Raw genomic sequence first — 26904 nt, 5'->3', positions numbered from 1 at the left:
CATAGCATTACATGTGGTTATCAAGGATATGATACAGGCATAGTGTAGTAATATACAATGACATCATAGGGATAAAGCAGAATACGGTTTCTATCATAGCTGGTCATCGGGGGGATGACCTACAGTGTAGAATCACTCTTATTTATCAAATAAAGCATAAGTCCCTCCACAAGTTAAATGTATGAACAGATGACCTACCATCAGCTGAAGCAGTTGCAATAAGCTTTCCAGTGTAATCAAAACAGCAGTCGAGTATTTCATCATCATGGCCTGTTAATGTTGCCATACATTTTCCACTTGTAGCATCCCACAACTGCAATTAGAAGGAGGAGGAGAAGGAGGAGGGGAAGGAGGAGGGGAAGGGGAAGGAGGAGGGGAAGGGGAAAGGGAAGGGGAAGAAGAAGGAGGAGGAGGAGGAGGAGGAGGAGGAGGAGGAGGGGAAGGAGGAGGGGAAGGGGAAGGGGAAGAAGAAGGAGGAGGAGGAGGAGAAGGGGAAGGGGAAGGGGAAGGAGGAGGAGGAGGAGGAGGAGGAGGAGGAGGAGGAGGAGGAGAAGAAGTCGTCAACGACTGTGACTTCTGGTCCAAAATTTAAAGATGGCCAAAAGTAGTCTTTATGTCATTCTTATGGTTGGTGAAATAACTGTGCCAAAACCATGTGTATGATTTTTACATGTTCTGTTCATTTTACCTTGATTCTGACAAGCAACCACAGCCAACCAGCTAATAAGGCACACTTTGGACAAAGAGGAGACCAAATGCAGACACTGAGATTGGGTAGTGCAAATCTGATACCACATTAGGAAAAAATCTCCAAGTGCGCAGTTCACTGGTTGGAGTGGAAGCTTGTGTCCTCTTTTCATAAGAAAGGTGTCAATGTCAAGAAGTTTGATCTAAAACTACAATGCCAAGAAATGTAAAGTTCATTAAGATTATAATACATTTATAATAATCAAATAATAATTCCAAAGTATATGCTCTTAGTAACAGAATCTTAAAGTCAGGGAGACACTGGTTGAAACTTCTTGAGCTTTACTCTAATCAATGTTTAATCAATGAATAGAGGGACATTAAACAAAAAGAATGTACCTTTAAAAAATAATACCTCTTAATACATTTGAATCCATTAATATTGTCTTACTACATCATAATTCCTCTAAACTTGAAGGATCAAAAACTTGAAATTAAAAACTTATCAATTATCTACACTAATAAAAGACAAACATGCAAATTGACCATACCTTTGCTACACCTTAAGCCATGCCCACCAGCCAATCAGAGTCCAGAGTGCTAACCATTACACCATGGAACCCCCAACCACCAGCCAATCAGAGCAACTATATGCAAAACCCAACCAAGATGGCTGCTAGCAGCCACGGCGCTGGAGCAAGCAGGAGGCTTGGTTGCCCCAATGATGGAGGAAGCCAAGCTTTCCAGCTGCTGCGGCCGGCTCTGAGCTCCACTCAAAGCAACAAAGTTTCAATTATAGAAGGTAAATAAACCCCAGATACCTGCTTTCAGCCGGCTGGGGCCACAGAGCTGGAGCGAGCAGGAGGCCCGTCCTGGTCAGCTCTGAGCTCCAATCCAGGCTACAAAGTTTCAATTATAGAAGGTAAATAAATCCCAGAATTAAAAAAAAAAAAAGAAAAAAAAGAGAGGTGGGGAGCTTCTGTAGCCAGGGAGGCTTGGCCAGCCTGAAAATAGCCCTCAGCCCCTCACCCAGACTGGCCAGGCACCCCAGTGGGGACCCCCTACCCTAAAGGGGGTGTGGCCAGCCTGAAAACAGCCATCAGCCCCTCACCCAGGCTGGCCAAACCTCCATGGGGTGAGGGTCCCCACTGGGGGGGGGGGGCTTGACCAGCCTGAAAACAGCCATCAGCCCCTCACCCAGGCTCGCCAGGCACCCCAGTGGGGACCCCCACCTTGAAGGGGTATGACCAGCCTGCAAACAGCCATCAGCCCCTCACCCAGGCTGGCCAGGCACCCCAGTGGGACACCCACCCTGATCCGGGACACCCTTCAGGGCAAACCAGCCGGCCCCCACCTGTGCACCAGGCCTCTATCCTATATAATAAAAGGGTAATATGCAAACTGACCGTAACAGCAGAACAAATGGGAATGACTGGTCACTATGACACACACTGACCACCAGGGACCAGACGCTCAATGCAGGAGCTGCCCCCAGGTGGTCAGTGTGCTCCCACAGGGGGGAGCTCTGCTCAGCCACAAGCCAGGCTGACGGCTGCCAGTACAGTGGTGGTGGTGGGAGCCTCTCGCACCTCCTCAGCAGCACTAAGGATGTCTGACTGCAGCTTAGGCCTGCTCCCCGCTGGCAAGTGGACATCCCCCGAGGGCTGCCGGGCTGCCAGAGGGATGTCTGACTGCCAGCTTAGGCCCAATCCCCCAGGGAGCGGGCCTAAGCCAGCCGGTGGTCATCCCCCGAGGTGTCCCAGACTGCGAGAGGGCACAGGCCGGGCTGAGGGACCCCCCCCCCTCCCCGCCCAGAGTGCACAAATTTTTGTGCACCAGGCCTCTAGTTATTTATAAATTAATATCTTAATTTTATAACACCTTCAAAATTTGTTAATGTTGCAATGAATATCTGACACAGCAAAAAAGCAGACTTGAGAATTATAAAATCAAGGTATTTCTTGAGCTCACCATGCATGTTTTGTCCATAGAGCCAGTCAATATCATAGAGCAATCCCAGTTGAATAAGGCACTGCTAATCTCGGCACAATGCCCAATTAGGTTGCACACCTTTCTGCAAAATGGAAATGATTCAAAGATGCCTGATGTCAGCATATGTGCACAATTAATGATGGCAAACCTATTGATGTGAGATATAAATTCCAGTTTTTACAAAATAAAGTCTTTGATGACAAAGCAAAGATGGCATTACTGAAGCTCAAAAAGTCAACTACTAATTTCATTTCAACAAAAAATATACTTAAATTTTAAACCACCAAAGATAGCAATATTACTTAAGATAAGACCAGAAAGGCATGGGTAAAAAATAAAGGTAGCCTGAAATTCTGGAAGTGTTCTCACACCAGATGAGTGAAGCCCTGAAACCACCTGTCAGTGTCTGCAGGGCCCCTCCTGCTCTCTCTTGCAGACTCCACCCTGGGTACCCCTGATGATTAACCCTATGAAAACACAGACACGTCTCAAGAGTGGAGTTTTATAACACAAATAGGCTAATTTAGTTAACTTCTTAGCAACTAGAGCCAAAAATGATTAGGAAGGAAATTGAAGTTCCGGTACCAAATTAAATTTAGGAAATTAGATGTGCTTTTATTTACTCATGATATCCATGCCTACCATAATGACAAGCCATTGAAATTTGATTACTCGTACAAAGGATAAATAATAGCTATATAGCCAGGCTATTACTAACATTCCCCTTTTATGTTGCTAATTGACATTTTTTATCAGAATTCTGAGAAATCACATTATTTTTTATCAAAAATATGGTTAAAGAATGAAATACATAAGTGTATCTTATTCTTATAGAGTCTGGAACACAGTTAATTCATTTAAGATTAAACTAATAAATAACAAAGATTTGTTTTCTTAACCCTCTGATCCAGATGAAAAAATTCTTAAAAATTAAGAATACTGGTTCTGGCTGGGTAACTCTCTTAGTTAAAGTATTGTCCTGATACGCCAAGGTTGTAGGTTTGCTTCCCGGTCAGGGCACATACAAGAATCAACAAATGAATGCATAAGTAACTGAAACAACAAAACATTCTCTCTCTCTCTCTCTCTCTCTCTCTCTCTCTCTCTCTCTCTCAAAGAAAAATCAAGCAATAATTTTTAAAATATATATATATATAAATAGAATACCTTCCAGTCGCAGTGTCCCACACTACAGCTGTGTGATCAAAAGACCCTGTGATGATTCTGTCTCCTGAGGTGTTAAAGGACAAGGAGATGATTTCAGCTGAATGTCCCTAAGAGAGAGCAGATACTGTCATGCATACTTTTAGATAAAGCAAGAACTAGAAATGCACAATATTAGCACCTAAAAGAAAATGCCAGAAAAGACAAAGCTATACATATAGAGGGGGAAACAATTAGTGGCCCACTGGGATAGGAATGGTAGTGAGTACAAATGGGCATGAGGTGGCTTTTGGGAGTGATGGAAATGTTCTAAAACTAGATTTTGGTGATGACTACACACTTCTTTAGGTTTACTAAGAATGGACAGACACTTAAAGCAACTCCATTTTCACTCAATAAAGTTGTTTGCTTGCTTGCTTGTTTGGTTTTGAAAGGAAGAGGGCAGGTTTTGGGAAATCAGAGGGCTATATGCTTCATGGGCTAATAGTAGGTGGTGAGTAAAAGAAAAAAGTTTGTGAAGTTAATAACTTTTAAAAAAGAAATTTTTATGATAATTTAATATGAATTGATCAATAATTATGTGGCCTCTGGCCTGACCTTCATCTGGTGACAGTCTAGGTCAGGGGTGGGCAAACTTTTTGACTCGAGGGCCACAATGGGTTCTTAAACTGGACCGGAGGGCCGGAACAAAAGCATGGATGGAGTGTTTGTGTGAACTAATATAAATTCAAAGTAAACATCATTACATAAAAGGGTACGGTCTTTTTTTTTTTTTTTAGTTTTATTCATTTCAAACCGGCCGGATCCGGCCTGCAGGCCGTAGTTTGCCCACGGCTGGTCTAGGTCCAATGACTCAAACTGAGACAATGAGAAAAGTCCCTCTCAGCAGTAGATTCTGCTGGGAGAAGATCCCTCGTTTTCCTAATTATTTTAGTACATTCATGTAATTACTTTTTAAAAGAATACGAAAGTTCATTTACAAATTAAATTTCTGGTTCATTCCACATAACAAAAATCAAATGTAGCCAAACATTAAAATTCTGAAGACGCAAAACAAGTGTGTTTTTCTCTGGCAGGAGCCAGGTGTGCAGAGCAAGGCTCATCCCTTCAAATGTTTGGAAGGGAGAGGCAGAGACCCACAGAAATGATAACGAAGACCAGAAAAATAATACTTATATTAATAAGGCCAGGCACTCTGAGTTGAGAAAGAAAAACTCTTAGTGTTAGTTAAAAACAGTGTTGTTTTTTCTCTCTTATTTAAGTCCGTGTTGTTGTTGTTTTTTACATTTTTAAAGAAAAATCTCTCCTAGGAAAGGAACCCTATATTTTTAGCACATCTATAATTTGAAAGGATGAGAAAACTGGATTTGCTTTTATCCAGTTGTTTCTACTAATTGCCGTAAATAGCCGCCTTATTTTTGTTGGGTAGTTTCGGGTCCATGGAAAGGAGTGGAGGGTAGCAGGTGACACGACTGTGGTGATGACAAACAGGGGCCCCTGTGCAGACACACCACCAGCATTCACTCTGGGAAGAGCCCCCGGGCCTGCTCCCCTCCTGCCGCTTGCCTCTTGTCATTCTGGACTTTGTGATACAGAAGGCTGGAGGGTCGCGGAGAAGGTGCTAACTAACAGTCATTCCTTTGAGAAACTTGCTGGAAAGTTTCCCAGTTCTGCCTTTTCCTAAAAGTGCCAGCCTCCACCTACTTTGCTTTTAGCCAAATAGATGGCAATAGTTTTAAGCTATAATAGGTGTGGCTTCTAGGCTGAAGTGAATCAAAATAAATCTGGCTTCCCCAGTACATCCAGCCAAGTCTCAAACAGCCATCACCTTCTCTAGAAGATTAGCTACTGATACACCAATGAGAACACTCTCTCGCTCCGGTCTAAAAACCATTGTCTACTTAGAGCTAATTTTGTAATACAAATAAAAATAAAAACAAACACAAATGATGGACTTCTCCTAAAGAATGGGTGATGAAAATGGAAAACTCTAAAAGGTATTATTAACACTGATAACATACGGTTAAAGTGAATACTTCCTCTCCATTCTGAATGTCCCACAGTTTGGCCATTGTGTCCATACTTCCCGTAGCCACCAATGTGCTTTGAGGATTGAATGATAAACACACCTGGATTACATGAAATGAAAAGGGTTTTACAAATATAGCATTTTACATTGTTAATTTTATAAAGAAAAGCTTCAAGATGAATTTTGATAAATATAAATACATTTTACACCTAAAATAAGTACCTTGTTTATTTTTACTTAAACTATCACTTGTTTCATAGGGTGCCAGTTATCTCACTAATTGCTTTAAGATGTATCAAAGAATTACTGCTGGGGTCTGGCCAATCGGACTGAGCATGATTGGCCAAGGGCAAAAGCACACTAAAGTAAAAGCTGTTTAGAGTATCAGACTATTTATACAAATTTGAGTTCTAATGACATCTAGAAAACAATCAGTCTAAATATTTTAAGTGATATAAAAAATTATTTTGAAAACTATCATAAGCATTTCATAAAGAACTAATCAAGTCAGTTCTTTAAAGAAATATAAATGAAAAAAAGGAAGGAAGGAAGGAAGGAAGGAAGGAAGGAAGGAAGGAAGGAAGGAAGGAAGGAAGGAAAGAAGGAAGGAGGGAAGAAATGAAAAAGAGAAAACCAGTTTGACTACTGTACTCATGTACTTCTTATATTATTTGTCTACTTAGTCAATTCAGGAATCTATAAGATATTAAAATTAGAGTAGTTTGTAAATTATATCAATGCTACTACACAAAATTTATAGAGAATAAAAATACTGGTTAGAATTTTTTAATTAATTATAAAGATAGAACCACCACTTTTATAATGGAATAGTAAAAAGAAATAGTAATATGTGTCAGTGCAGGTTCATTATTTGTAAACAATGTACCGCTCTTGTGCAAGATATTAATAATGGGACAAGCTATTTGCATGGGGGTGGGGGAAGGGAAGAGGACTGGGAGTATATGTGAAATCTCTCTACCATCCTCTCAATTTTGCTATGAATCTAAACTGCTCTAAAAAAAAAAATGAAATCTATCAAAAGAAAAGAAAGGAAATATAAAACAAAACAAAGAACAACAACATGAAAAATAATAAAATAAATGTACTCACTATTTCTGCTGTATGACCCCTAAAGGTATGGTAACATTTTCCCGTTTCTACACTCCACAGTTTACAAGTCTTATCAAAGGACCCAGTGGCAATTTTGTCACTAGGATAAAAAAAATAAATAAATATGTCGATTTTGAAATTTAATTCAACCACAGTATGTTAACCACTGAATTAAGATATTAATACACAACTCTCCACCTGCTCAGAAATTTACTTCAATTTTAAAACAAGAAGCAATCCTATATCTGCTTCATTGGTAAGAGAATAAAGGTCTAATTTTTAATGGCATCAGTTTGTTTCATTTTAAATATTTTACATTAAAGATATATGTTTAGGATTAAAAATACTTTTCAAATTAGTACAATTGTAATAGTGGGGAATTGTAACTCACCCCACTATTCTTTTGACATTGTTTCTATAAATGCTGGGTCTGACTGCTATGTAGCTTATAGATAAACAGCATCCTCTATAATAAAAGCTTAATATGCTAGGTGTCCGGTCGACTGGTTGGCCGTTCAACCAAAGGGTAATATGCTAATGATATGCTAAGGCTGCTCAACCATTCACTATGACCTGCACTGACCACCAGGGGATAGATGCTCTGACTGGTAGTTAGCTTGCTGCTGGGGTCCTGCCAATCGGACTGAGCATGATGGGCCAGACACGCCCTGGAGCCCTCCTGCAGTCCCTCCCTGGCTGGCCAGCCTCTTGTGTCCCTCCCCCTCCCTGGTTGTGCACTGGTGGGGTCCCTCAGCCTGGCCTGTGCCCTCTTGCAATCCTGGACCCCTCAGGGGATATCAGAGAGCCACTTTCAGCCCGATCCCGCAGGCCAGGCCGAGGGACCCCACTGGTGCACGAATTCATGCACCAGGACGCTATTGTTTATAAAAGAATCCTAGGAACTAACTTCAGAAGACGCAGACTCTGACTTTCATTCATCCAAGTTCCAGGATAATTGCTGACCTTCAACTGTAAGACCAGGATGGTGCAGAACCAGGATGACAAAGACCACGTGAAGCACACCAGAGCTTCACTTGACCATTTTCGAGGTCCTTATTAGAACTGACTCAGTTGGCCTGCACATAGAGAACTTTTCAAAACACCCCCCACCTTGATCTCTCTGTTCTGCTTTCTCCCTCTCCCTCCTTATAAAACATCTGCCTGCACTGAGATGTGGATATGTGCTTTGGACAAGAGTTCCCCATTTTCTCAGGTGAACAGCACTTGAATAAATCTCTTTCCTTTTTCACCTGCCCCTGTCTCACAAGTTTGGCTTTCATGGTGGCATGCAGCCAAACTTACTAGTAGGTTCCAGTTACTCAATGAATATGATAAAAGACTTAGTTTAGAAAATTACTAACAAATGAAAATTAATACTCCTGTATAATAAAAGCATAATATGCTAAGTGTCCGACTGATCAGTTGACCACTCAGTTGACTGCTCGACCAGTCGTTATGATGTGTACTGATCACCAGGGGGCACGTTCTCCGATCGGTAGGTTAGCTTGCTGCTGGGGTCCGGCCAATCGGGACTGGGTGAGAGGGCCAGACATGCCCTAAAGCCCTCCCAAGGTCCCTCCCCAGCTGGCCAACCTCCTGCAGTCCCTCGCCGGCCAGCAGGCCCCCAATCAGCCCTGATCAGGACTGGGCTAGACGACCCTGATTGGCTCCAATTATTGGCCAGGCTGAGGGACCCCACCTGTGCACAAATTTGTGCACCAGGCCTGTAGTGTATAATAAGCTGTATAAACATAAAAAAATTCTGTTGGTAGGTCTCCTTAAAAGGATAGCATTGAATTTAAAAGAGAAATGATAAAATATAAATCCAATTAACCATATGTCTAGATAAGGTTTTAAGAAGTTAGACAATGGACATCTCTTAGGGAAAATAAAACCTGTATTATTCCAGTTGTAAGGACTTTGAACCAAAAAGAAGGTTTAGAGAAGGGTGTGATCAAGAGTTCAGGCCCTTTCAAACATGAGGATCCCCATCTTTACTGTGCAGCAGGGCTACTGTCAACACTCAACCGGTCAGAATAGATTAGCCTATTTTTACTCTTGATTGTGGAACTAAAACCTTTGCTTTTACCCTTCACCCTATCTGTCCTGTATAGGAAATCATCAAAATATTCACCCAATTGGGTTGTCATTTATAATGTAAGCTCATTGTTAAAAAGTGTGAGGGCTCTTAAAATCCAAAATACATATCCCAAGCAAATCTAAGTGCTCAACACAGCTGCAGAATTTCTACTTGCTCATTCTAACACAGTGCCTTGCTTCTCTGCTTTGTTCTCCGGCCACCTACATAGCATCTCTGTGGTCTCTGATGCTAACGGAAAGCAAGGCCCTCTCTGTGATGCTGCAGGGACAGCTTATCCTGGGGAATACACACCACCTCCCCCACACAAGTCCTAACACACAGACTGTTTCTACACCCCAGTCTCTGCACTGGCTCTCTCCTGTGACATCCACTCTCAGATCTTTTCCAACAGCAGTCGTCTTTCAAATTCTGCTTAAGATACCTTGAACACCCTGTGAGTTCTTTACTAGTACCCCCCCCCCATCCATTTTCCGTGCTCCCTGCACTTCAAACATAATCTCGAGTTTGATCAACTTCTGTTCTATCATATACTATTCTCTACATACATATGACACCATGTTATAAAAGATATTACTAATGTCAATGATTTTTACAATTATTTTATTGAATTAAAGCTTACTCCTGACCTAATATATAAAACAGATGAACACTAAGCTAGTTCACCTCTCTCTCTCTCTCTCTCTCTCTCTCTCTCTCTCTCCCTCCCCCCCTTTTCTCTCTCTCTCTCTCTCTCACACACACACACACACGCACACACACACACTCCCTTTTATTCTTTGGCAACTGTCTTGAGCTCATTTCGCTGAAACCCCAATGCACCAAAGTGTAGTGAAAAGCTCTGCTCCAGCCCATACAGTTACCCTGACCAGACTAGGATAACTAGGAGTTGGAAAAATGGGTTTTCACCAGGGACTCTTTTTTTTAAAATATATTTTATTGATTCTTTACAGGGAGGAAGGGAGAGGGATAGAGAGTTAGAAACATCGATGAGAGAGAAACATCGATCAGCTGCCTCCCGCACACCTACCACTGGGGATGTGCCCACAACCAAGGTACATGCCCTTGACCGGAATCGAACCTGGGACCTTTCAGTCCGCAGGCCAATGCTCTATCCACTGAGCCAAACTGGTTAGGCCTCACCAGGGACTCTTGGTAAAATCCAATAGAAGGGCCAAAAATGAGGAGTGTTTCTAACTTCTTCATCCTCAAACACTTTGTTCCCAGATAGACATCCCAAAATATCACTTCTGTTAAATATACTATTAAAGGATATGGCATTACAGAAAATATACTTTCAAAAGCCTTTAAATACCATTGCAATTAAAAGTAGAAATCATACTAGAAGTAGAACAGTATCATTTATAATTTCATAATAACCCTTCCCTCCCACAAACTGGTGTAATAAGGTATTAGAAAAATTATCATTCTCTACCATTTAAAAATACATACATCAAAGTTAAATTTTCTGTAGTTTAGTTGGAATGTGTAATCATATTAATGTACCAATGAAATTTAATTGTGCCACCACAATTGCCATGTCTAGAAATTGTATTATGGCATTAGCCAAGTAGATATCAAGTTTTTAATATTCATGGTGTAAAAGTATTACTCTAGTGCAGCAAATTTTTGTAAAATACCTGTTATTGCCTCTGCCACTATCCTAGACTACGTTTCCATCATCTCATGAATGTGTTCTTTTACCTGCTTCCTAACTGATCTCCTTGCCTCCTGGTTTCTTCCCCAGTTATTCCCACCCCAAACCCTCTGCTCCTTTCTCTCTGCCAGATCAATCCTTCTGAAGTAGCTCTTTCATTGTGCCCTTCCTTTGCTCACAAACCTTTCATAGCAGCTCGGTCCTCCAGAATAGGGTCCAGCTGCACAGCAAGCTCTGACCTCACCCACTTGCTTCTCAACATAAAATGTTAACTAGAGAGACAGGCCACTGAGGGTGCCTGACAAAGTCCTGCCTAAAATACTGAGCGGCCAAAGTCCCTTCGCCAGGGTGCCCTCACCATTCCTTCTAGCTTCCACCTTTCATGCATCTGTGTGTCAACCTCATATCATCCTCAAAGACTCTACCTGGGAGGAACCACAGTGATCTTCACTCAGCTTTTAAGAATTGACTGTTTTGTTCTAGTCGTCATAATCCTATCTAATAATAGACAAACATGGTAATTGACCATACCTTCACTATGTCCCCCATTGGCTAATCAGCAAGATATGCAAATTAACTGCCAACAAAGATGGCGGTTAATTTGCATACATAGGCACGAAGCAGCGGAGCTAAGACTGAAGGCGGCTCCGGCCGGGGCAGCGAAGGCATGCAGGCAGCTTCGGCCGGAGCGAAGGCCTGGGTCCCGGGTGCCGGAGGAAAACCAGTGCCAGCAGCCAAGGGAAGGGAAGGCCTATTGCACGAATCTTTTCATGCAACAGGCCTCTAGTACTATAATAAAGAACCATAGCTTGATTAATTTTAAAAAGTCAGTTAAAGCGGCCAATGGTGAAAATAAGATACACGTTTAAATTTTTACTCAAATATGTACAAGTTTACATTCATTTGCCAATCTTTGACAAGAGGCCAAGGCCTTTTCTTTGCTTATGGGTGAGCTAATTATGCAGCTCATTATCTGCCTTGGATAAACCATATCCAACCTCTGCAATTTCCCATTTTTTTCTTTAAAATGGAATGAGAACTTAAACTTAAAGATACTTGCCGAACAATCCGAATACAGAATTTGTTCAATTTTTTGCAATGTGTTTTCCAATTTTTACATTGATCTCATCTACAACTTCATTTAGTAAGTTTTTTCAAATATTTACCTTTTCTATGCTTTCATGGAAAAACAACAGCTTCATTTTCACATTCACATTCCATTAGTTATATGCAAATTTTAATTACATAACATAATTACAACTGAAAGCACAACCAACATAAGCAGATTACCAAGAGTTGGTCACATTTGTTAACTACAGAGACAGGCCACTGAGGGACAAATATGACCAACTCTTGGTAAGCTTAGGACCTAACCAGTGGGCAGAGAAGTTAAGCATGCCAGTGGTTAGCCCAGCTGCTACAAGCATGCAGGGAGTCATGGGTATCAGTGTATGTCGTGCAGAAAGATAGAGAATGTTGGTAGTTTATTGACTCCATGAACTACTGATTGGTTTTTAAATTCTTCTATTGCATTTGGTACTGTTACTTAGCATGTTACTATACACAATTTTTTTCTCCCTGCAAATGAACTTCTAAACAAAGTAAACAAGTTTATCAACATATATGGCACATTCGCCAGAAGCATCAGCCGGTGCTACAAACACCAGTGGAGCTGCCTGTCAGAGAGCTGCAAGGGTAAGCCAGCTCTCCTTGAGCTCGAACTCTTGCTCTCCTCTTTACTACTGTGTGACCCTGGGAAGGGGACTTGAACTTCATATTTTTTATTGAGGACAGTAATGCCAATCCCCAAACTCCCTTAAACACTGGAAGTGGTACTTAAAAGCATGTATCAGGCACTCAATAAATTTTCATTCTCTGCCTTCCTCCTTCCCTCCCTCACATAGATGAAGGAGGGGCTGAGTAAGTGAATCCATGGATTAACAGGGAAGAAGTGAGTGAGCGAATGTGCTTTACCCATAGGGGTTGTTGAATGCAATGGCGTACACCACGTTCCTGTGGCCGTCCAGGGTGAAAAGTTCCCCTCCAGATGCGGTGTCCCAGACTTTGCAGGTTCGGTCATAGCTTCCTGTGATGAAGCTAAGACAGGAATATCAATTAATCACAAGGGGAGAAAACTGTGTGTTAATAAGACCTTATTTCTTACCTGAAAGATTATAGCCCCATTTCTCATACTTTTTCCATGAAAATCATGTATGCAGAACAAACAGTTAAAATGGGAGCAATAAGTCCTTTGTCTTAATAAGTTCTTTGCCTTCAAAACTTTCCAATTTTATCCCCAAACCAAAAAGAAGTCACTAAATAAAATAAAGAGTAATCCTTGCCAATAACTAGCCTTATAATAAAAATAAGTATATTAAATAATGACAATCACTAACATTTTTGGAAATTCTAATATATCTTAATAAATAGCATCATTCTTCCAGTTGGTCAGCCCCTAAAATCTTATCATCATCTTTGACTCCTCAGTTTCTCTCACATTCCACAATCTATTAGTAAATTCTTTTATCCCGGGCCTCAAATACATCCCTGCTAGGGCTATTCTCACCAGCTCCATTGTCTTCATCTCTTACCTAAACAAATAAAACCATATTCGAATGGGTCTTGCCTCACAAATGGTCCTTACAAATTAGTTTTCCTTGCCAAAATTGGAGTTATTTTGCTAACCTTCTTCTAATGGCGTTCTAGCAACCTGGAGGAAAATTCAACTTCTGCTCGTGTCCACGAGACCAGCAGCCCTGGCTCTCTCTGGGACTTTAATCACCCTCACCAGCCACATTCTCTGAAGAACTGCATTGTTTATTTTATAGATGCTAGTCCTTGTACCCAACTGGTTCACCACCATCATCCCCACGACCCAGGACGTGATTGGCACATGAATAAGCGTTCAATAAATATTTGCTTCATATTTAACACTTTTTAACATGACTATTCTACTACATGAATAGGTAATATATTGACCTCTAATATTTTTAAGTAAATATTAAAGTAAATATCTTACATATTCTATTAGGGACACTATTTCTCTAACACAGAAAGTAATGCACAATATTGAAAGGTGAGTAGAAATGTCAAGTGGTAATTATACAAGGTAAAGACAGATTCTAATATCTAAACTCAACCAAATAGGAAGGTAGACAAGGCAGTGTGTCTTTGATTCTCCTCTAGGCATTCTCTTCCTAGTTTCTCTAAGAATGTTTTGGTGCGGTCATTATGGAAGACAGGATGGTGGTTTCCCCCCAAGATTAAAATTAGAACTGCAATGTGACCCAGCAGTCCTACCTGGGGGTGGGTGTATGTACCCAAAGGAACTGCAGGAAGGATGTCATAGAGATAGATATTGGGACTCCGATGTCCATTGCAGCTTATTCACCATAGCTCAGAAATGGGAACAATGTAAGTGTTGGTCAAGGGATGAATGGATAAAGAAAATGTGATGTATACAGTGAAATATAATTCAACCATGAGAGAGCAGAAATCTTCCAATTGTGACAACAAAAGTGAACATGGATGACATCACTCTAAGTGAAATAAGGCAGGTAGGGAAGGACAAATTCTGTATGATCTCATTCTATGTGGAATTTTAAAAAGAAGTTAAACTCATAGAAGCAGAGTAGAACAGGAATTACCAGGGGCTGGAGAGTGGGAGAATGAGAAGGTGTTGGTCCTAGATTACAAAGTTGCAATTATGTAGGATGAATAAGTCTAGATATCTAATCTACAGGCATGTGACTACAGTTAATAATACCATTTTGATTGTAGGAAACATGTAAAAGAATAAATTTCAGGTGCTTTCTTCACACACAAAGAAGGTAACTGTGAGATGATATCTTAGTTTGACTAGCAATTATTTCACTGTGTATATCAAATCATCATATTGTACACCTTAAATATATACAATTTTCACTTTAAAAAGTTTGCCCCTCAAATGTTATAAATTATAAAAAATAGAAATATATAGATATAGACAAAGTAAAAATAAGAGGAGTTTCAGGTCAGTGAAAGTGCTCTGTGTGGTACCATAGTGATGGGTATATGTCATTATACATTTGTCAACCCATAGAATGTACAAAGTCAAGAGTGAACCCTAATGAAAACTGTGAACTTTGAGTGATAATGATGTGTCCCTGTAGGTTCATCGATTGTAACAAATGTTCGCCTCTTGGGTTGTTGAAGTGGGGGAGCCTGAGGGGGGAGAGGAGGAGAGGTGAACATGAGATATATGAGAAATCCCTTTACCTTCTGCTCAGTTTTGCTGTGAACCTGAAACTACTCTAAAAAAATGAAGTCTAATAAAATTATTATTTTTTAAATAAATAGAGAACCTTACCAAGAGCCCGATTTATTCAGTGCAACGTTAGTCAATGGTAGTATATGTGCTCTGAGAACCTTCAATGAAAGAAAATACCATTTTTAAACTCAAATAGAATTAAGTTTAATTCATTAATTTTAAATTTCAAACCAATAAAAATATGCAAGCTTATCTTAATTATATGTAATAAAAGGACAATATTCGATATCTGAACAAATGAGAAAAAATATATTGTACCATCTATTATTATTATCAATAATACATTTGGTAGTTATGAATAATTACAAAACCAAAATCTGTGTTTTCCACCAATTTTCCTTTAATATAAATTATTGCTATTAAATAAGATATCAAATAGCACTAATTTATAACATTTTCTTTAACATAGTACTCATGGTTTGGTACGTATGTATGAACAGTGTACAGAGGAAATACACTAAATGTTTACAATGTATTATTACTTTTTTAATCATAAAGTTCTTTTAGAGTCAGGATATATCTTATTGTATTTATCTTCCAATCCCTACATTATTTGGCACACAGTGAATGCGTAATATTTATTGGATAAATATAGGCAAATTGGATATTCTGTTTACAGACAGAGTGATAGATTAGGCTGGGACAGTCTAAGTTATGTCTATTACGAGAGTGTAACTACTATTAATAGTGTTTTCTTTCACTATTAAAATTGTTCCCTTCCAAGGATAAATTACAAGGTCATGCTAGTTATAGAGCTCCTATTTGAAGTCTAATAGTGCCACCTGCTGGACAAAGAAATATTACAAGAATAACCATCCTCTTAGTAAATTGAAGGGATGAGTACAAAAGATTGCTTTAATATTTTGTGTCAGAATATAATGACTATATAAATAATAATTATATTTTATTATAATTATACTTAAATCATAAAAAATTAAATCATTTTAATATGAAGCAATTCTAGAAGAAGCTATAAAATGTTGAAAAAGCTGTTCCTGAAGTAATATATGACTAAATTTGTTATATTTTTAATTTAATAATCAAAAAGTATGGAAAATAAGCATATTTTCATTGCATTAAAATTGTTATATAAATCATATCAATAAATAATTTACTGAAATACTGATATACCATGGAACACAACTTCTTAATATTACTCTAACTGTAAAAAAATAAGCACTTTAATTATTCAATAACTTAAAACTTCCTTAATGGTTATCCTTTAAATTAATCATTATAAAGAACAGCTATCTTTATGTAGTTTAATAAAGAACTACAAATCTTTATTAAACTTCAAAAAATAAAAGTTTGAATTTCATTGATTCAACAGTCATTGAGACTTAGCCTTAGCAAATAAATGTGAGGCACTGAGGGGAAGAAAAAACACGCTTTGCATTTTACCTCAAATTAGTAGGATATCAATGAATTTACTGAAGTTACACCTTGTATTTTGAAAACACACATTACCTTGAAAAGTTCGAATTGGTGGTCGCTGTGCTCTCTGAGTTTATCCTGTAGTCTCTGAATTAAAAGTTTCACCTGATGTGATCGTGAAGCTGTGATTAGAGGTTCTGCTCTCTGTATCTCTTCTACTAGGGCACTGACATCAGTACTAAGGTTCACAAAAAGAAAGTTACTTCTCCTATGCCACAGTCGCACGTGCATTCATTACCTGAAGAGTTCTGTTGTTTTACAAAGCAGAGTATTTATAAAATGTCAAGAACACCATCATCTTTATCAAGAGATCTCGGGGGGCGGGGTGGATTCTGGGGGGAAGAAATCATGCAAATCAATGAAGAGCATTGTGGCAGGGATGGCAGCAGCTGGGATTCTCCAGAACCTGTTTTCACTTCCTGAGACTTCTCCCCTGGGAGGAGCGGGTGCAAAGATCCTGACTTGCTCACCTAAAGAAGGCCAAGGGCATCCTGGGTCTGAGCATGAGCTTCTTCTATATGGTTTTTCCTTCTTTCTCTTTGAAATGAAGTTATATTGAATCCTCCTGGTACTGCTATTCTTTCCACTTTACATATGTTCTCTCATTTAATTCTGTAACAACCTTTTAATTTAATGCTTTTATAGTTACTACTAGAGGCCTGGTGCATGAAAATTCATGCACTGAAGGGGAGGGTGCCTCAGCCCGGCTTGCCCCCTCTCACAGTCCAGGAGCCCTCAGGGGCGGGAGGTGACCCAGTGATCAGGGGAAGGTGATGCTGCATCACACCTCTGCTGCTGCCACTGCCGACAGCACAAGCCTCGGCCGGCCCTGGTTACCTGAGCTTCGGGCGGCCCTGGGTGGCTGGGCAGCCGCTATCTGAGGTTTGCCTGTGCCTCAGGCCAGCCCTGGGCAGCTGGGGGGCTGAGGGGACTAGGGGACTCCTTGCCACATGCCTGCCACCGCAGCAGGGTTGAAGGGACTGGTGTGCCATCTTGTGGCTGTGGGCACCACCATCTTTGAGGGCAGGCCAGTCAATTAGCATATTCCCTCCTTATTGGCTGTGGGCACCACCATCTTTGCGATGGTGTGAGAGTCAATTAGCATATTCCCTCTTTATTAGATAGGATATTTGCACTAAAAGAAAACCGAAAAAAATGAGGTCCAGAAAGTTTCTTTAAAAATATGTATTTTTATATGTCCCCTTTTTTTTCCCCTCATTGACCCCTTCTAGCCTGCCCCCACCCCCTGCCCCAGATCTTCATCACCCTATTGTCTGTGTCCATGGCTTATGCATATATGCACACAGTGCTTTGGTTGATCTCTTCCAACCCACCCACCCAAAGTGTCGGCTCTAAATATTTTCAGGGGAAGAGAAAGTACCTGACCAAAAATAAACATTCAAAGCATAACGGTGATTTTTATTACTATTTCTTATTGGCTACAACATGATTTCCCTGAAAGAGAACTGGTCTGAAAAGGGCAGATTTGTGGTTTTCCTCAGTATTCAAGTAATCTATACCAACTTTGGTCAATTTTGATAGTCCAGAATAATATTAAATCAATGCAAATATTAATGATTATGAACTGCAAAGCATCCAAATGGGGTAATTTTGCAAAACATGAGTCAAAGATGCACACTACCCAGCACGCATCCTTAAGGCCCTGTGGCCCAGCTGCGAGGGGTGATGAGTTAATGGACAGCCTCCAGCTGAGCTGCTCCAGGATCCGTCTCAGCATTTGAGCTCAGGGCCTGGTCTTCATGGTGGCCCTCAGCGCAGGGCTGAGCAAAGGGGCAGTGCAAGAGCCTGGCCGTTTTGGAACATGAGGAACCCCCCTAACCAACAAGCTCCACTCCGGAGCTCCCCTTTGGGCTGTCAGAGGCCATTGTCAAATCTGCATCATCATGACATGTGCCTCCTCCTTCCCGACCCCCTTCACCCTCTGGTCTGTCACAGGTGTCACTGCCCAGTAACCTTTTACCCACCTACCTCTGCCTCAGCATGCCCTTCCCAGAAACTCAAACTCTGATGAGCATCCTAAATACACAATTCCTGAGCTCCAGTTATGTGCAAGGCACTGAGCTACGAAACTACTGGTCCCATGAACTTTAACTGAGCACCTACTGTGGGTTACGCGCTGCAAGAGTAAAAGACATGGTCCCAGCTCTCAAGAAATACAGCCAATCAGAATTAGAGTGAGTATTTGGAACGGAAATAAACCAGAGACGGTTTATAATGATGCCTTTGATAAATTCTGAGACAGTTTGTCATCAAAAAAATTATACTTTCATAAGCATTAAAAACATCATAATGCCTTTTGGGAGTTTCTAACAAATGTGGTGAATCAATACAAATTTCCTAGTAAGATCTAAAGAAACCAGGTGGTTAACCAATATATCCAACTGTGGTCCTAGTCTAGTTGTTATCTTCTAATATAGTAACTGCATTAGGTCATATTAATGCAAGTGTTTTTATGTGCAGAATACTTCCAGATTCTAGGGCAGAACTAGAAATAAGGCCCATACGTTTTTAAAACAAACTTTGAGACACTGATTAACTCCATCGGATGACTACAGCATCCTAAAGATCTACATTTTTTATACATAAGTCTGCACTGTCCTGAATCTCTACCTGGAAGTTATTCTCTCACCTACAAGTTTATCTGCATCACTCACATGATGTTCATCTGTTTCATACAAGCTGTTCCTCAAACTAGACAATAAGCCCACTGAGGTAGGCATTATGACTCGCATCTTTATAGCCTCTCATAGACTAACCTAGAGCTTTACATGTAGAAGGTGCAAATACATCATTTATTGATTGAAAAAACGAATGTCTAACAACAGAGCTTTCTGCCTGCTGCCATAACCACATGTATCAGTAATATGTTCCCTTTACAGAACTAGCAAAAAAAGGCTTGATTTGATCTGAGGTCTTGTCTTCCCTGAAAACAGATTAAACAGAGATTGGTGTAGATGAAATTAAATAACATTATCTTTGCCACCATTTACCTTTTTATTTAAAAAAAACAAACAAACAAAAAAACCCCTTCTGAGTCCTCTGTGCCAGGCACCTGGAATCGGACTTGGACTTCACTGTAACTATTATCATCCAAGCCACACCTACTCCCACGCTGAGACAGACTCCAGACCCGGCGGCAGCTCTCACCAGCCAGGAGCTATTTGGGTTTATTCTAAAACTAGAGAGCAGCTCCTCTCCTATGTGAGAAGTCCCTTTGCTGACAGACTGTTCCCCTCCCCACTAATCAGGACAAAGCAAAAGGACAGTCACAGTGGGAAATCACTCATTGCCCCGGGGATACTAGATAAAACACATACTGCAGTATTTTTATACTAGTTTTTTTTTTATTTTCTCCCATTCAGAATATCTTCTCCTTATCTGCATGTGGGCTCCCACAGGTATAATCTCTTCTGATTCTATCTCTCCAAGTGCAGTTTTGCATAAACCGTCCTAACTGGAATGAATTCTTGGCAATAAGATCTCGCAGGGGGATTTCCTCTGAGCACACAAGTTTCAGAGACAAAACTTAATCCCTCCCAACTCTGCCCCATGGCAATTATTGAGGAAGATTGTATGCAGTCAGCCCTAAGAGACGTTTATCTACTAAGAAAATAACAGGCTTGGTAATATTCTTAAAATGTCATGACCAGTGCCCCTCAGTAATGTAAGGTCATCAAAAAGAAGGCAAGTCTGAGGCACTCTCACAGCCCTGAGGAGACCAAGGAGACATGACGACTAAATGCCTTGTGGTCTCCTGGAGGGGATCTTGGAAGAGAAAAAGAGGTTTAGGCAAAAACCAAGGAAAATTGGGAAAATACAGTCTTTAGTTAATAATAATGTATCAATGCTGGTTCATTAATTATGAGAAATGCACCATACTAGTCTAAGATGATAATAACAGGGGATATCGAGTATGTGGTACGTGGAAACTTTTCTCTTCACAACTTTTCTAAAATTATTCTAAACTAAAAGGTTTATTTTTATTTAAAAGAGTCTATTTAGGGGGTAAGAGAGAAGGACAAACTAATGATCCATTTTCTACCTCCTCACTCAACAAGACACTCAAGTAGAACTCGCTGAAACAAACAGGAAGTCACACACAACACAACATTTTTAAAGCAATGTATTGTCTGAGGTTATGCAGCTCCTCCATCCGTCACCCTATGTCAGGGTTTTCCAATAAAAAAAAAACTGGGTATGAAATACATGTTACATTGTATAGCTAGCTTACCTGGGACTGAGATCAAGTAAATCTATGGATTTGGTCTTCAATTCTCCACTTTTCTCATATTCCAACATAATTCCTATAAAAGTAAACAAACATGTTTTAAACATTTATGATGACAACTGATGTCCAAAGTTAATCTACTTTGACAACTTGATCATTTTTATTTCTCAATAGCTTGAATTTTTCAAAACATCAAAACATATGCACTGATGTCTAATTCTAAAACAAGATCATGTAAATTCACTTTTCCCTGGTCTTTCCTCTAAATACAATTAAATACCCTTGAAATTATTCAACAGGCAAGGAAAAAATAATTGAGAGTTGTATAGAAGAAGGTGGACTGGCCAAAGGCCTTAAGACTCAAGGAATGACAATGGGGTAAATTCCCTAGATTTTCTTTTTGTCACCTTATGTCCCCAAACTGGGGACCAACAGGACGTGTAACCTGGAACCACCAAAAGGCAGAGACAACAAAAACCAAACATCAACAAAAACCATACCACAGCCACAGCAACTTGCCTGCTATGGCCAAACGTCCACAAGAAGGGAAGTCATACAAAGAACTACTAGGGAGCCCTGAACCCTGCTCCGCAGCTGGGGTCCCTGAGGGCGTCCATCCACTAGGGAAAGCCTGGGCGGATCCAGTTTCCACTGCAAAGCTGAGCCAGCAGCTGTCTAGTCTGCCTGCAGCAGACACAGCAACAAAGTCCCAGGTTTTCTCAACACGTGCTCCTCTGCTGGGCCCAGGGAGCCAGCCAGTCTGTCTAGAGCAGCGGTTCTCAACCTGTGGGTCGAGACCCCTTTGGGGGTTGAACGACCCTTTCACAGGGGTCGCCTAAGACCATCAGAAAACACATATATAATTACATATTGTTTTTGTGATTAATCACTATGCTTTAATTATGTTCAATTTGTAACAATGAAATTGGGGGTCACCACAACATGAGGAACTGTATTAAAGGGTCGCAGCATTAGGAAGGTTGAGAACCACTGGTCTAGAGGAATACTAGGGAAGTCCCAGGGTCTTCCATGCCCCACTTCACAACCAGGCCATTGGTAGGCAGTCTCATCCACCTCCAAAAGGAGCAGCAATGAAGTCCTAGGATGTCCCAGATGTCACTCTACCACCAAGTGCCAAAGCAATGTCTCTCTGTATTTGAGCAGTGGCATAACCAGGCCTGGGGTTTGTCCCCCATCCTCAGAAGGTCACCCAGTGAGAACAGGCGTATTGGGATATAGCTCTGTCCCTGCAGGTGGCACCAGCAGGAATGGAGCAGGAAGAAGCTCTAGCAGCACCAGGAACACAAAACAGACCGGAATCGCATTGCAAGGCCTCAGAAAACTGACCTGCCACTGGAACTAACGCAAGCGCACATCCGTGAGCACAGAACCACTGTCAGAGTCTGCGGCCACTGCCTTGATTTGTTCTAAGGTGCCAGCTGTTTGACCTTTCACTGTTTCTGCACCCTTAGTGCAAATGTCAATACAGGGGGAAAAGCAAATGATATCTTATTGTTATTATGGAAAATGATTTGGCCTGGAGGCCCCCTTTTAAAGAGGTTCAAGGGCCCCTATAATTTGCGAATCACAGTTATAGATCATAATTCAATATAACAGATGTCAAATTAATCTATGGAGTTAAAGTAATTATCATGATTTATATTTGGGATTTGAAAATGTACCCCATATTATAACAAACTATATCACAATAAACTATGGTTCTGATGCAAAATTAGATCTGTGTTTTAGAATCACCTTTATTAGAGAAGTCACTTTATTTTAAAGATAAAGTGAAGGTAATATTTCAAATTAATTGGAAAAGAATGGTTTGTTCAATAAATAATGATTTCATAATCAGCTGAATTTTGAAAAAGTAATAAAACTATAATTCTACCACGCAGTGTACAAAAATGTATTCTAGGCTGATTAGAAATTTTTAAAATTAAGAATGAATTATAAAATGGTCTAAATAATAGAGTATATTTTTATCTTAGTGTTTGTAGTTGACTTTTTAAGCATGACGTGAAACTCAACAGCTAAAAAGGGAAAAATAGGAATCTCAAAAACAAAGAATAAAATATAAAACATGTTCATTGACTTTTCCACTGTGACAAACATCAGGCAATACAGTCCCTCTTCCATGATCACTGAGCTCCAAAGTGAGTGAGAGTCTGCGAAGAATATGGTTTTCAAAAAAATAGATGCTTCTGAATACATGTAGTTCTTCAGTAATTGTTTCTCACAATATAAATATTCCTGACCTCCCTCTGGTTGCGAATCATTATTCAATTGATATAATTCCCAAAACAGGTAAGGAGCCACTGCCCCCTAAATTCTTCAATGTACTAAAAGGCTAAGCTTCGTAAGATGTCAGTGGTCCTTATCCAGGTCATCTTCAGTCAAAGAAACCTTTAAAGTGGTCAGAACATTGATCAGTTTAATTAATATTTATAACTCCTTCTCCTGACCATAAAACTAAGGACTTGTACCTAATCAATAAAAGACAAAAGCTGTCACAACTGAGTCAGTTGACAAGCACTTATTCAACACCTACTAATTAATGAGTTAATTAGTGTGACCAAGATAAAAAGGAAATGCCTCATGTTTGATTAGTCATGTTACTGTTCTGTGTCTTTAGTCATCAGGAATTTAAGTAGGGAGCGGGATCATTCAATGGATGCCAACAAGACAATGCTCCTGATTTATAGATTATTCAAAAGAATGTGGGAGGACTGAAATGAGAGGAATAGGAGGTGAAGAAAAATTGCTCTATAGACCAAAGGGATAAAGGTGGCATGGGGATGACTCAGTGGGGAGCAATTTTTCCCAAGTAGATAATGTTATTGCACCACCCACCTGCTACTCGGCAGTAGCTTGGAAATCTGCATATAATACATGGCTCACCAAAGATTGGAATTCAGAAATTGTGTCTAGATGCTAAGTGTTATGCCCTCATTAGAAGATAATCATTAAGGCAATAGTTGCAATCATGGCTCTAAAGCAGCGGTTCTCAACCTGTGGGTCGCAACCCCTTTGGCGGTCGAACGACCCTTTCACAGGGGTTGCCTAAGACCATCCTGCATATCAGATATTTACATTACAATTCATAACAGTAGCAACATTACAGTTATGAAGTAGCAACAAAAATAATTTTATGGTTGGGTCACAACATGAGGAACTGGGCAAGATGGCCCTCATCGCCCCGATCACTGCCCAGGCCGAGGGACCCCACCTGTGCACAAATTCGTGCATCGGGCCTCTAGTAAGATTATAATGGAGCTGGAAAATTCCTATTACCTAATAACGTCATAGCCATTGTAATGTTGTAGCACAATGCATTCCTCACATGTTTGGGGTGATACTGGTGCAAACACACGTACTGGCTGCCAGTTGTATAAAAGTGTAGCACATACAAGTATGTACAGTACATATAACACTTAATAATGATAATAAATGGCTCTGATGCTGGCTTGGCTTATGTATTGACTACACTTTTATCGTTATTTTAGAATGTACTCTTTCTACTTATATAAAAAAAAGTGTTTTCTGTAAAACAGTACACTGTGTTGTGCCAGCAGTAGTTTCATACATCTGTGTTTACCGTGTTTCTTGATTGCATCATTTTCTCTTGTGCCTGATTTAAACTTGTGTTTTTTGTACAGTAAGCTGCTATGAAGACTGTGGCCTAGGAGCAATAGACTATACCATACAGCCTAGGTGTGTAGTAGGCTAGACCACCCAGGTTTGTGTAGACGCACTCTGTGATGTTCACACAACACCAAAACCACCTAAGCCTTAGGTCCTAAGGACACACTTCTCAGAACGTATCCCGTTGTGAAGCAGTGAATGACTGTATTTTGAAGGCAAGCTGGCAGGGTTTGCTACTGGACCATATGTGGAGTGTGCAAGAGAGGAGAAAAGGGTGAATCCAGGATTTTGGCGTGAGCCATAGTGGAGAAATGGAGCTACCATTGACTTAGTTGGGACACAGAGGCCCTTGTACAATGCACACTGGATATCTGAAATAAAGAACCAGGTGGGCAGTTAGGCATTTAGGATGACTCAGGTGGTTTGTAAGCCTTAAGAAGAGATGAGGTCACCTAGCACATGAGTATAGATAGGGAAAGCCAAGGACGGAGCTCTGGGACACTCCATCATTAAGATTAGAGAAAAAGAGGAACAGCCAACAAGATGGACCAAGGAGTGGCAGTGAGGCAGGAGATAAAACAGTGTGTCCTGGAAGCCTAAGGAGGTCAGAATGAGCAAATGGGTCCAATGCTACCGTCAGGTCCAAAAAGGGAAGGACTGAGATGCAGCCGGGGATTCAGTCACGTTGGAGATCATTGGGGATCTTGAAAGGGGCAGTTGCAGTGGAGCAATGAAGATGAACACAGGATAGAAGTACATTCAAGACAGAGGGAGAAGAGAAATTGAAAGCAACATTCTTTCAAGGAGGTTTACTCTGCAGAAAGGGAGATAAATGGAAGAGTAGCTGGAAAGGGTCAGCAGACCTGGGTGCTATTATCACCATCTGACAGCTCAACAGATCAAAACAAATTGTCCCAGTTGCTGAATTTTTACAGGGTGAGAGTAGTTATGATCCCAGAGCTCACATTCTTGACCTACACGCCACAGCAAAGGAATGAAAGCAAGACATTCATTTATCATTCTATTTGTGGGAACCGGCCCCAGACTCTGTGCAAACAGCCAACGTGAGGTTGTGGAATGCTTAAAGAGAACAAGCCATTCATCTTAATTTAAAATTTCCCAGATACTACCTCTACTATCTAGAGCCTTGTCATGGTATTTTAATTGGAATTCTGAGAGGGAAAAAGTGAATGTCTTTCCTACAAATGTTGACTTCTCACTGGAGAAAGTTGCTGTCTAGGCCCACTCTTGCCAGAGACCTGAACTTAACATTGGGCAAGTATATATCGTCATCCACAGCCTTGGGGCAAGTTTTTCATACTTTTTACTTTATCTTTTCCTTAAAGTGAGTTCTGAATTAAAAGCCAAGAGTTCTGTTCCTGGTTCTGTCCCTAGCAAGCTGGGTGACCACTGGACTTCAAATATTCTGTAAAGGCGACCATGTCCTCGCCTGTTAGAGAGAGAGAGAGAGAGAGAGAGAGAGAGAGAGAGAGAGAGAGAACTAGGCAAGTTTCTCCTACTGGAACTATAGCATTCTGGGCTTATTTCATCATTTCCTAAACTCATTGGAAGCCAGGCCTGAGACCTTCTTTAAGGCCCCAGGGCAGGGAGCGCAAAGCACCTGGGCGGCAGGCCCTCAGTAAACACGCCCATCGATTGGCACGTGCAGTCTGGAAAACAGCCACTAAGGTAATGGATATTCATCCTCAACACACCTTGCCTGGACCGTAAAACCCAATGTGGCCCCTGTCGGTGTCCAAGGACATCACCCATCGCCACCTCCCCCTCTGCATCCGCCACCCTCCTAACTAACCAGAAAGCATAACTCAGCGACTTACAAGTTCAAAGACTTCCTAAGAGACTCGTTATAAAAGTTTTGAGGAACAGAGTCCAGTATCTGAAAGAGTGAGGATGTTGGGAAACGCTCTGCTTCCTGTCCCCCAGGGATCACCCACTCCGGCCCCGCGCCGCCCTCTGGGTCCCCGCACCCTCTTCACCGCACACACCCCACCCCCACCCCCCCGCCCCCCAGGCGCCGGAGTCCAGGTCCCACGCGAGGGCGGGCATCCGCCTGTACCTGGCGGGTAATAACGGAGCAGGAGGCTCTTGAGTTTCATTTTCTTGCTCCCGGACCCTTCACAGAGCGGATTCGTAGCCATGGAAACGGCCAAACAGCAGCGGGACGCCGGGACGCATGCGCAGGCGCCTGGCGCGCTCCGGGGGCGGGGAGCTTGGGGCGGGGGTTCGCGGAGCGCTACCTGAGTCCAGGCCCTGTAAGACCCCAGCATCTACCTCTGGGCTCCCAGGATGAACCGGGGCTCCAGGGTGCGGGGCCGGGCCAGCGCTCCCGCCCGCGTTCTCGCCACCTGAATCTGCATCCCTGTTTGCCTGGGACATCTCCCCTCCTGGCCATAGGAAGGGTGACCTCATAATGGCAGGTACGCGACCACCGCCGGGGCTGCGCCCATTGGGTTCCAAAAAGCAGGGATGGGAGAAAAAAAGCCCTGTGTCCTTTTCCATTCCTGGC

The 26904-nt window shown here is 41.2% G+C and overlaps 1 protein-coding gene across 1 annotated transcript in view; it reads right to left on the bottom strand.

Moving 5' to 3' along the window:
* DAW1 (dynein assembly factor with WD repeats 1) overlaps window positions 1-26509 on the bottom strand; it is a 34405-nt gene extending 7896 nt beyond the window's left edge. Inside the window, exons 1-10 of the mRNA XM_059702470.1 lie at window positions 26455-26509; window positions 20733-20805; window positions 16514-16658; window positions 15086-15144; window positions 12712-12834; window positions 6983-7082; window positions 5865-5972; window positions 3847-3953; window positions 2659-2761; window positions 199-313 (exon numbers count right to left, since the gene is read on the bottom strand). Of these exons, the coding sequence (XP_059558453.1) occupies window positions 199-313; window positions 2659-2761; window positions 3847-3953; window positions 5865-5972; window positions 6983-7082; window positions 12712-12834; window positions 15086-15144; window positions 16514-16658; window positions 20733-20805; window positions 26455-26494 (973 nt within the window). The 5' untranslated portion in view covers window positions 26495-26509. The remainder of the gene's footprint in view (window positions 1-198; window positions 314-2658; window positions 2762-3846; window positions 3954-5864; window positions 5973-6982; window positions 7083-12711; window positions 12835-15085; window positions 15145-16513; window positions 16659-20732; window positions 20806-26454) is intronic.
* Window positions 26510-26904: the final 395 nt, after the last annotated feature.

Source organism: Myotis daubentonii, chromosome 7 (assembly GCF_963259705.1).
Source record: "Myotis daubentonii chromosome 7, mMyoDau2.1, whole genome shotgun sequence".
NCBI lineage: Eukaryota > Metazoa > Chordata > Mammalia > Chiroptera > Vespertilionidae > Myotis > Myotis daubentonii.
The sequence above is the reverse complement of the archived record's forward strand: the minus strand, read 5'-3'. Positions and strand labels throughout refer to the sequence as shown.